Here is a 12,468-nt window from a genome sequence, read left to right on the forward strand (position 1 = left end):
ACTTTGGCAATATCTGGGGAAACTGAAGAAGTAAAACTGGATTCCATCAATCTAACAATTCCACCACTAGGTATCTACCCTCAAGAAACTCTTATACAAGGAAACATGTCTTAAAATGTTCACTGAAGAACTACTTCTTACAGTATACAAAGAAACTGTGACTTAGGAGGGGAATAAACTAGTTTAGTCAAAGAAATACGATACAACAATTTAAATGAATAGATTTATATATCATAAAAAGATACATGCAGGACAAGAAGGAAAAGATGAGAATGAGACTTTGGCAATGTCTTTAATGTTCTATTTTGTTAAAGATCTAAAACACTGTAATTCCAGCACTTGGGAGGCCAAGGCAGGCGGATCATGAGGTCAGGAGATAGAGACCATCCTGGCCAACATGGTGGAACCCTGTCTCGACTAAAAATACAAAAACTAGCTGGGTGTAGTGGCTCATGCCTGTAATCCCAGCTACTTGGGAGGCTGAGGCAGGAGAAATGCTTGAATGAGAAAGTCAGAGGCTGCAGTGAGCTGAGATTGCACCACTGCACTCCTGCCTGGAGAAAGAGTGAGACTCCATCTCAAAAAAAAAAAAAAAAAAAAAATCTAAAACAAATGGCAAAACTGATTGAAATTTTTGTGCTGGATACACAACTGTCTCCTCTATTATTTTTATATTTTTGTAGTTTTTTAAACGTTTTATGATTTTTTAAAAAAGAGAACAAAGATAGATTTAAACCATAAAGTATGTTGGTGAGTCTTGTGGTTTAGTGACATAAAGAACTTTAGAAATGAAAAGGCATTCTAGATGATCTAAGCAATCCTATATTCTATATACGAAGAAACTGAGGTCTACAGAGGTTGAGTAAATGACTCAAGGTTACATAACATCAAGTTGGTTCTCAAAAATCTACATCCCCTAATTTCCAGGATAGGTAGGAAAGACAAGGGACATGCAATCAAATATAATGTAATTGAGTCAAGTTCAGAAAACCATTCTGTCCCTTTCTTTATGGTCTCTCACTCCTATCCCTAAGACTTCTCCTCTCTCCCTGGCATAGAGAGGGAGTCTCAGGAAAGGACAAAGGGAAGTGTTAAAAAGAGCAGAAGAAAAGAAAGCTTTAAGGACTGCCATGGTCTCAATGCATTCCTCCACAATTCACGCTGAAACCTAATCCCTATGGTGGTGGCATTAAGAGGTGGTGTCTTTAGGAAGTGACTTAATCACTCTGCCTTCATGAATGGGGGTAGTGCTCTTGTAACTGAGGCTGAAGGGAGCTGCCTTGTCCTTCCGTCAGGTGAGGACACAGCACTTGCCCTATCCACCATGTAAAGATCCAGAAAGGAGGGGCCATCCTGGAAGCAGAGAGCAAGCTCCTCACCAGACACCAAATTTTCTGGTGTACTGATCTGGGACTTCCCAGCCTCCAGAGCTGTGGGCAATAAATTCATGTTGTTTTTAAATTACCCAGTTGAAGGTATTTTGTTACAACAGCAAAAACTAAGATAAGGATTTTTAATCCTCTTTTGCTACTACTTTTCTTTAAACAATTGAAATCAGAAAAATTATAACTAAAATGAGTAAAATAAAATTATAGGTAACTAATACAAAGAGCAAGAATCAAGAATTATTCATATTAGTACCCTCAGCACTTTGCAATATAATACACATTCAAATATATAATAAACTACTGTTCAACTAGATAGACCTAAGTGTCTTTACGAAGCTGAATACTTTCATTTTTATTGCAGTGTAACTTCTCTTTTTAATAAGAATGCAACGAATTAGGGGAAAATGTGTCTAATATTTAATAGATGAGGACACAGAAGAAACAGGCAAGATAGGTCCCACATGTACCAGACCAAACAGCATAGTTAGTTCTGTGGTGAGGTTCGTGAGCTCTAGAACCAAACTTCAGGGGGTGGAATCCTTGTTCAACCTCTAACCAGCTGTGAAACTTTGGGCAAGGAATTTAACTTCTCTAAGCCTTAAGTTCCCCACTGTAACATGTAACACTGAAAATAGCAACGATAATATCTACCTTTATTGATTCTTAATCAACAAAACAAGATAATCCATTAAACAAGATAATCCGTTCAAAGCACTTCACACAGTTCTTCAGTAAACATTAGCTATCAGTATATGTTACGTAAAGGGTAATTTGTGGAAAGCAACAAACTCTTCTGATGGATATAAAATTATAAGTTACTAGATGCATTAGAAGATTAAACTGACTTCTGTCAGCAACAGCACTAATTGTATGTTTTGCAAATCACCGGTGGTTTTTAATTAAATGAAACTAAATTAATTAGATGTTAAGCCAGTATCTGTCTCAGGATAAAACACTTGGGGCTAAGTTTACTGCTGAAACTTCTTTATTCCGAAATGTCAGCCTAGTGCTATCATTTTCCCTCAAGAAAAACATCTTCTAGCCAAAAGCAATATTCCAAATATTTAACACCCATTCAGAATACACACCAACCAGTAAACATGACTAGTGCAGACTGGCAGAATAGCATCCCTGCTTAACCTAAGGTCATGAAATATTGTTTGTGACAGAAATGATGACCCACTTCAATGTATTTTTTTTTTTAGTACAAAACTGTAATAAACTGGCTTATAGGAACTTAGTAAAACACAAAAATCTATTCATCATGCCATGTCACAATCCACACATTAAGCTAGCTCTCACTCAGCTCTTATCTCACCTCCAGGTCACAGCTGTATTCGGTGCCATCTAAGAGGGTCACTTTACACTGGACAGTTTTGGTCTTCTTGGTGACTTTTTGAGATGCCTTCTCTGCTTTCAGTTCATTGGTCTGCACTTCCTTGGTCTCCCTCTTTGCTGCTTCTCCTTCAAATTTGTCTTCCTGTGTTTCCTTTACCTTCTCTTCTCTCTCCTTACTTACTAATTCAGTAGGCTGTTGAGGAAAAAAAATTAAATTGATACTATAGTCAACCAACTTGCAGATGACAACATATTAAAAGGAAAATGTTTCATAAGAATTAGGATCGTTACTTTAAACACTGTAACTCTCAGATTTTTAAAGACTTGAAAATTCCAATAGAAAGTATATTTCCCCTCATCCTCTTCTCATGGTCAAAATTCTCATTTTGCCAAGTTGGTTATGTAGCATTAAATGAATCAAAGAAACTACATCCCAGCAACTACAATTTAAGTATCATCTCCAATAATAACATTTCCAATTAAAATCTTATACCATGGCAAAATCTAGGCTTTGTTAGGCAACCAAAATGCGCACACACAAATCTACTATTTACTGTCCGGTGAAAACTTAAAAGAGGCATAAAAGAGCATTCTGTTTAAAAAACAGATGGCAGGGCTCAGAGTATCTATCTCACCTTAACAGGTGAGACATGTCTGTAACAGGTTACAGACATGAATTTTTTAGCAATGTGCATATATAGTGGAGTTTTTTTTCAAGGAGTAACAGGGAAAGGCTATGGTAGACCAATCTAAGACCCATTCCGTATACATTAAGCCAAAGCAGTATCTCAGTACAATAAATCTGGAAATGATCCAAAACAAACCCTTTTTGTTATGTGGTTACGCTATCAGGTTTTCATTTCCAGGCAATTATTCCCAAACATACCTGCGTCTCCACTTTGCTCACTGAGGGTTTTTCTTCCTTGACTTCAACCTTAATCTCTTGTTGTTTCTTCTGAGCCATTTCTTCAGCATCACCCTTATCCTGTCTCTGTTCTTCCGGAAGGGGTTCCTCTTTATCTAAGACCTGTTCTTCAACAACAGCTTGGGTGGGTTCTTTTTTATCTCCTCCATCTTTGGCCACTACTAAGGTATATGACTTTTGCTTCTTAAGCCATGGCGGTAAGAACCGAGAAATACCCCTGCTCTCAGATGTTTCCTTCTCTCTCTTCTGGCGGCGTAGACTACTTTGGCTTTCAGCTGCAGGAGCTGGCTGGGAACCTTTTTCCTCCTCTAGATCGGATGACTGATTCTGCTGATTTTCTGCTACTTCTTTAGGCTTTTCCTTGGTTGCATCTGTTCCTAACTGGCCAGAGTCCTTCTTCACTTCAGACGCAGAGCCTACTTCAGTAGTCATGGTCACAGCTTATGCTGTAATCAAAACAAAAATCACAAAATGTCATTTTATAAGTTCTCTCAAATTCAGTTTGGTTGCAAGGGGCATGATAAGGAAAGATGGGAAGGGGAGTAACAGATAACTGGGAGAAAGCACATCAAGAAAGAAGATTGAAAAGCCTAAGACAAAATGGAGACTGTTGCCCTAACTTTTAGAATTCTCTATCAGAATCACAGACCCAAAACTAGCATCACAAAAGAACTCTGTGTGTTCTAAGTTCTATATAGTTATAAAATCATCAAGAACTCAAGAAACAGGGATTGATTTTATTTGCTTTCAACTTGTTATAAACAATAATTGATTTTTAAAATCCAATTTTTTTAAGAAAAAGTACTTTTATCTGTACTTGGTATTCTTTATTCTGTAACATGAAAACATTATCAACAGTGCTAGTAAGCAATGAGACACATTTCACTACAATTTCATACATTAAACCCAAAATCTATCAAAGTGCTAAATATTAGAAAAACCAATTTTAAGTGTATGGTGTGTAACAGCAAGAAGGTAAAATCTGGAACAAAAACATATTATTCTGTGTTCCAATATTAAATCCCGTAATTCACCATCAATGTTCCAATGCAAAAGTTAAATCTTCTGGAAAAGGTACTCAAATTCTAATCAAAACCCCAAACCTCCATCCCACCCAACCGTAATCACACTTTTCTTTGTATATATAAGAAAAATACCTAAGGGCCATAATCCATACCAAATGAAGACATTATGAGGTGGAAAAAATGCATCCGACGATTGCTCTTATCATAACTAAATTAGAACAAAACTTAAATTAATTCTGAAAATAACTAAATTTTACATAAGCAAAGAGGGACTTTTAAAGTGTTGCGGCATGATGACATAAAGGACAACAGGCAGGGCCTGCAGAGACAGCTGATCACATTCACTCTCCCCTCCCTTGCCAATAATAAGTGCCCAGAGTCCTGGCACCCTGGACAACGAGCAGTGTCCCAGCTATCTTCAAAGGTGATAAAACCTTAGAGACGGACATGGTGTATTCTAGTAGTCCCAGCTACTTGGGAGTCTGAGACAAGAAACATGCTTGAGCCCAGAGTCTGAGGCCAGCCTGAGAAACAGAGTGAGACCCTAAGTCTTAAAAATTTTTTTCTTAACTTTTTAAGTGGTACAAACTTGAATAAGTCAAAAAAAAGTACACTTGTTTTAAAGCTTTATTAAGACATAATTCATGTACCATAAATTTCACCCTCTTAAAGTATACAGTTAGTGATTTTGAGTATACTCACAAGGTTGTGCAACCATCATCACTAATTCTAGAGCATTTTCATCACTCCAGAAAGAAATCCTGTGCCCATTAGTAGTCACTCTGCATTCCCCCTCACCCCCGGCAACCTTATGAATATATCCAAAACCAGCCACTTTAAAAGGGTGAATTTTGTGATATGTAAATTTTCTCAATAAAAATAACTTAAAAATGTTTTTCACATCTAATATGCAACCACAAAAATAGTCAAGTCAATTTGCCTATATTTAATGGCTTCTATGATGTGGTAAGCCATAGGCACATGAATAAAGACAACCTTTGAGGAGCTAAGGGAGTGAGGGCTACAAATAAGCATAGATAAGTCAATAGCATGTTGCACAAAAAGCACAGGACTAGGCCAGGTGCGGTGGCTCATGCCTATAATCCCAGCACTTTGGGAGGCTGAGGAGGGTTGGACCACTTGAGGTCAGGAGTTCGAGACCATCCTGGCTTGAACATGGCAAAATCCCATCTCTACTAAAAATACAAAAATTAGCCGAGCGTGGTGGCACGTCTCTGTAATCCCAGCTACTTGGGAGGCTGAGGCAGGAGAATTGTTTGACCCGGGAGGCAGAGGTTGCAGTGAGCCAAGATTGTGTCACTGCACTCCAGCCTAGACAACAGAGCGAGATCCTGTCTCAAAACAACAACAACAACAACAACAACAACGACAACAACAAGAAGCAGCAAAGGACTTAACCCACCAGGTTAGGAGAAGAAAAGGGTCACCAGGCAGGCGTTTCTGCAGAAGTTGACATCTGAGTTTATTTTTTTAAATGGGTACTCATTATTCAGACAAAATAGCCAGAATGGAAGGTATGTGTCAGGCATAGGGAGTTGTGTGGAAACATGAGAACATTCCTCATAAAAAAGGAAACCACAGGCACAGAACAATAATCCTCTGTACAAGTGAAGTGGGGGCTTATGAGTGAAGATAGGACGGGCGGAAGCTGAACTGGTAATAATGAAGTAAGAAAGGAAGGCAGAAGCCAAAACATAAAAGATTTTGTGTTATTTTAAAGGCAATGCGGGGGTTATTTGAAAAGCAATGAGAAGTTACATAAGTGCTTGAAGTAGAGGAGAAATGTAATAAGATTCTCATTTCACTTAGCCCAACTTGGCTGTAAAGTACAGGATGAAAGAAAAAACTGAAGCAGAAAGACATCCAGGAGATTGGGTTGATCCGATCTCTGGTTGATCCAGACCTGAGAAGACGATGGTCTCTACTATGGCAGAAAACAGTAGGGTAAAGGACAAGATATTAATCTAAAGGTAAAGAAGTAGAGTGGATATGACTTGATATCCAGGCTGAATATAGAAAGTCAAAGAGAGGAAAGAGTCAAGGAAAATGCCCAGGTCATGGAAGACTAGGGCGATGGTAGAAACATTCATGGAAATGGGGAACACCTGTAAAAGTGGGTCTGGCTGACATATATAATTCAATTTTGAATTCACTATGATTGAGAAGTTGTAGAGATGTCTAGATGACCCCGAGACAAGCAGGTTTTGATTGGAGACTAGATACACACTAGAGATAGGGTTTGGACGTTGTCAGCATATGGGTGATAGCAGGAGATACATCACCTAGAGAAAAAGGGTAACTTAAACTTAGAGGATCCTTAAAAGAGCTCTTATCACCATCAACATGTAAGGTCAGGCAGAAGAAAACGCATGAGGGCCAGGAGAAATACATAGCGAGGCAGGGAGATCAGGGGACAGTAATATCCTTGACAGCAATGCTATGTAAGAGGGAATAGTTAACTATCCTACCTACATATTCTATGCTGCTTCTCATTCTCAGGTATTTGAAATTCAAAAGTATATCTTCCAACGAGACCCGAGGACAGGTAAACCAGCTCCATATTGCACAGAAAACCTTTTTTCCTTCTTTAACGTACCATTTCCCATGTACCATTTAAGTGGACAGTATTATTTACTTTAATCATGAAATAACCAAAGTATATTTCTAGTATATACTCTCTAGCTACATTCTAAGAGCTGAATAAATGTCCTGGTAAAATTGGCCGGGCGCGGTGGCTCAAGCCTGTAATCCCAGCACTTTGGGAGGCCAAGGTGGGCGGATCACAAGGTCAGGAGATCGAGACCACAGTGAAACCCCGTCTCTACTAAAAATACAAAAAATTAGCCGGGCGCGGTGGCAGGCGCCTGTAGTCCCAGCTACTCAGGAGGCTGAGGCAGGAGAATGGCGGGAACCCGGGAGGCGGAGCTTGCAGTGAGCCGAGATCGCGCCACTGCACTCCAGCCTGGGTAACAGCGTGAGACTCCGTCTCAAAAAAAAAAAAAAAAAAAAAAAATTAAAACCAAAATGCCCCATACTTGTCTAAGCTAACCAAGGTAAATTGGCAGCTCTCTAATTACTTTGGCTGTGAGAAACAGTCTGGGAACCAATCAGCTAAGGCTGCTTTTTGGCCAAAATATTTTAGAAGCAGTGAAATGTAAAATTTGAGTTTCCACTATTATGTTAAAAGCATTAATAGTTGTTTATATTTTAATCATAAGGGTCACTACTCACTGTTTACTGTCTGACACAGTACCCATAATCTGTTTCTCAAAATATTCTACAAAGTATGTATTATCCCTATTTTACAAATAATAAACAGAAGTCACTTATCCAAGGCCACTAATGGAGAACCACCCAGCTGTGTATACCTTCCCTCACACACACTTCAAATGCAATCACAGTTCCATTATGTGTGAATGACCTGCTCAACCACAGAGTCCTTGGCCTAGTACTCAAAGAAGGCTCCTGCCAGTTAGTGAAAATGACTATAAAATAACAAAAATGTGTTCTCAGATTTATTCAGAATACTCTCTCTTAAAAGTAAGAAATTTATAGATGAATTTAAATCACAAAGAAAATCCCATTTGAACGTTATTGCTTGACCATGTAATCATAACTGAGCTGGTCAACAGAAACTGAAGACAAAGTACAAATACAGACATGAAGAGCACCGACAAAACCATATGGTTAAGCCTCACAAAGTCATCCTCAATCACCACTGTATTCACAACACCTACAAGGGTTAAGAGCCTCAAAAGTGACGATCATTGTCACCCATCCAAATAGAAGTTACAAGACAGAAAACAATGGAAAAGACTAATTGGATCATTACTCAACATATTCTTGAAACAGTTTCAAGACTTCAACAGAGCTCAAAACAAAACACTACCTTCTTTGTTGATAAAATGGTTTCTTGAACAAATTACCACCATCAAGAAAACATGATTACAGTACATTCACTCACCCTAATTATCATGCCTATAACCCTGAGTTTCTTTCAGATGTGGATAAGCCTTTAAACTCTATCACCCATGAAAATGAGAACTCTTGCAGTGGAATGCTGACATTCCCTCTAAAACGAAAGCTCCATGAGGGCTGGGATCTTTCTTTTATATACTGCTATGTTTCCAGCATCTAGACTGGCACATAATAGGTACCTAATAAGTACTTACTGAGTGAGTATTGTTCAGTCATCTAGCCTAATATCCTCACTTTATTTTATCAACAACAAAACTGAGGATCAGAAAGACCAGGAGATTTGCCTGAGATGGTAAAGTCAGATGGGCACGCCAAAACTGGAACTAAGGTTTCCCAAATTCTGGCAATGCTCATTGACTAATATTTAATTATAATTACCCAAAATCCATCATTAGTATAGTTATATAATACATTAAGTAATGATCTTTCTACTTATCATCAACCAAAAAGAACACTGCTGTGAACAGCCCGCCCATTAGACAAGCATGTGGTTTTGACACAATTACCATGTTGGCATGCTCCATCTGGGTTGATAAAAGTATTCGTTATTGTGACAGCTTCATGAGAAAAAGCATGCATCATTTAACATGCAATGAAGCAGAAAACCATCATCAACAGAGGATCAGTACTGGTTAGGTAAGGAGCTGTGTTACATAAACCCATTCTTTTTTTTTCCAAAGTTTAAAAAAGGAGGTACATTTTAACGTGCTATCTCTATCAGTAGGCTGAACTGCCAACCATATAACATCATGCTACTTAAAACATTGGCCCTTAATCAGAATACTACAGCCAGCAAAGCAAAGCAGATACACAACCTTACAAACATACAAACAACTTCAAGCAAGGGGTTCATGCTAATTCTTGGGTTCAGATGTTTCCTTAAAACCTTGAGGAAACTGGGACCTTACTGTTAATAAAACCCCTGAGCAGGGAACAGGGTAGGTGCTGCTGCCAGCTGAGTAGCTCCCATTCTCTGCTGAGATCACAAGCAATATGAGGGTCTTTGATTTCTACCAAGAGAGCTCAACCCATTTTTTAAGGACCCAAGATTCACAAAATGGGAAGGAATGCATTTCTAAGCTTCAAAAATGGTAGCGAGAGGATGGAGGGAGGCTTTCACTTGAGCTTTGAGAAAACAACAAAACTTTGCAACAAATAACCATTGAACTTTAAACATACTGGCAATGTATAGACAGTTCTAATCTGGCCATTTTCTACATCTGACAAAACTAGTTTTCATCTGCTTGTGGGTAGAGGATATGTAGAGCATCCTGCTGATACCCACAATCAAGTGCTTGTACGTTCACCTCCCCAAAGGGTCTATAGCTATTAAAAGAGAAGGTCTTTTAATACTGCACTATTTGATGCCATTAACGCATCAAACGTGGGGGGGGGGGAACAAATATAGAAATGATTCAGCAGCCACCTAACTCTACTTGAGAAATAATGGAGTGATGCTTCTCAAATATATTCATCATTTGAAAGGAGAGGGGGAAAAGGCAGGAGAGGCAGGGGTGGAGGGGGAGGAGGAAGAGAGAGGAGAGGGAGGGGGAAGGGGAACAAGGAAGAAGAAATATCTGGAGGAAGAAGGAATAACAAAAACAAGCAGATTTAGAGCACCAGAGTGCAAGTAAGTCCTTACCCTCATAGGTTTATGTTTCTTAAATGTCAGATGGCCTAGAAAATACTATACTTCATATTCAAGTAAGTATAAATACATTCCAAAGGGACTATTTGTTAGTTCATATTATCTATATAGGGAGGATGAACAAGTAATCCAATGCTGCTCACCCTAGTTACCTTTATAACCCACTATATCACTTGTTTATTTATTTTTAAAGGGATAAGGAACCTATTAGAGAGACAGAACTATTACTATAAAGATGTAAACTAATATCCAGTTTAAATTAAACTCACACATACAAAACATATGAACTACAATCTTCGCTAGTTCAAGTCTAGATGGGATCAAGTGACATTCAGAGCATATATTTCTTCCACTCTTTCTCCTTTTTAACAGAACCTAAATTTTGTTCCACTTCCCCCCTTCCATATGTGTTTCAACAGAGGCTAGCTCCAGATGGGCCTGAAGGGTAGCATCTACTGGTCTAGGGCAATCGTGGTAGTCTCCCACCCTTTGCCAAGAAAATATGCACAAAGTCCACTGGTGGGCTTCTGGAAAAGGATCTCTCCCTCTAAAAAGAGCCACAGGAAGAGGAGGCCCCTTCTGCTGTCTCTGAACATTGTATACATAACTCTGTTAAATGCTGTTGTCATCTTGAATCCACAGAGAAGAAAAAGCCTGGTGACACACTGTCGTACAACAAAGGACACTAGCAAGAGAATCACAGAGAAGAGGGCTCAATGAGCCAGGGATTTCAGTGACTTGTACTCAAAAACATCTTGATGTTGACTTCTGCATATTCTGAGGAGAGCATTAGAAAATAAGCATTAAGAAACTGAGAGTACAGGCCGGGCGCGGTGGCTCAAGACTGTAATCCTAGCACTTTGGGAGGCCGAGACGGGCGGATCACGAGGTCAGGAGATCGAGACCATCCTGGCTAACACGGTGAAACCCCGTCTCTACTAAAAATACAAGAAAATTAGCCGGGCGAGGTGGCAGGCGCCTGTAGTCCCAGCTACTCGGGAGGCTGAGGCAGGAGAATGGCGTGAACCCGGGGGGGCGGAGCTTGCAGTGAGCCGAGATCGCGCCACTGCACTCCAGCCTGGGGCACAGAGCAAGACTCCGTCTCAAAAAAAAAAGAAACTGAGAGTACATATAGATCTCAGGTCATCATTACTCCCACTTGCATTTTATGACCCTCATACCTAAGAGCTATGGTTGTCAAAGTATTCCATTTTTTCCAAATGATGTTCAATTTTTTAAAACCTAATACTTGAGTTAATATTAGTGAGATAAACCATTAATTCTTTATTCTAACAACTCTAAATAAAAATGAAACAAAAAAAATCTTACTTTATCAACATATGAGTCCCTTTCTTCATATGTTGGAGAGACGGGTATATGAAAACTAAGGCATACTTTTTTTTTTTTTTTTTTTTTTTTTTTGTCGCCGGGGCTGGAGTACAGTGGCCGGATCTCAGCTCACTGCAAGCTCCGCCTCCCGGGTTTATGCCATTCTCCTGCCTCAGCCTCCCAAGTAGCTGGGACTACAGGCGCCCGTCACCTCGCCCGGCTAGTTTTTTGTATTTTTTTTTAGTAGAGACGGGATTTCACCGTGTTAGCCAGGATGGTCTCGATCTCCTGACCTCGTGATCCGCCCGTCTCGGCCTCCCAAAGTGCTGGGATTACAGGCTTGAGCCACCGCGCCCGGCCAAGGCATACTTTTAAATAACATCCAGTAGCAATAACAATCTTCTTTGTTGAAAGCAAGTCCCCACTGCTGTCATTAAGGATGGAGTCAAGAAAAAGACATGTGCCAGGCAAAGCATTCTCCACCAGCAACTAAGGCAATCTTGGAAATGGATACAATTTCCTGAAGTTAAAGCTAAACAACCAGAGGCCACACAAATCATGAAGGACTCTAATATTGGATATCTTTATTCACATAACCATAATGCATATAAACCTTGTAACACTGGCAATCCAACAACACACACTAGCAGAGATGACAGAGACATCCAGAACCCTGCTGAGTTCTCATCAATCAATTATGCACACTGAGTAGTATGGTCAGAAATTTTGGTGAACGGCATCTGCTCCAATTCCTTCTCTCAGGTAGAGACCCAATTCTGCGTAATAATCAAAGCTGAAGCTATATTCTTTCTTTTC

At 39.4% G+C, this 12,468-nt stretch overlaps 1 protein-coding gene across 33 annotated transcripts in view; it reads right to left on the reverse strand.

Annotated features, from left to right (window-relative positions):
* LOC105465604 (erythrocyte membrane protein band 4.1 like 2) overlaps positions 1 to 12,468 on the reverse strand; it is a 227,147-nt gene that overhangs the window by 113,944 nt on the left and 100,735 nt on the right. For all 33 annotated transcript variants that reach the window (XM_011714133.3, XM_024787870.2, XM_011714131.3 and 30 more), the window contains exons 2-3: positions 3,613 to 4,097; positions 2,707 to 2,919 (exon numbers count right to left, since the gene is read on the reverse strand). In XM_011714133.3, the coding sequence (XP_011712435.2) occupies positions 2,707 to 2,919; positions 3,613 to 4,083 (684 nt within the window). In that variant the 5' untranslated portion in view covers positions 4,084 to 4,097. The remainder of the gene's footprint in view (positions 1 to 2,706; positions 2,920 to 3,612; positions 4,098 to 12,468) is intronic.

Source organism: Macaca nemestrina, chromosome 5 (assembly GCF_043159975.1).
Source record: "Macaca nemestrina isolate mMacNem1 chromosome 5, mMacNem.hap1, whole genome shotgun sequence".
NCBI lineage: Eukaryota > Metazoa > Chordata > Mammalia > Primates > Cercopithecidae > Macaca > Macaca nemestrina.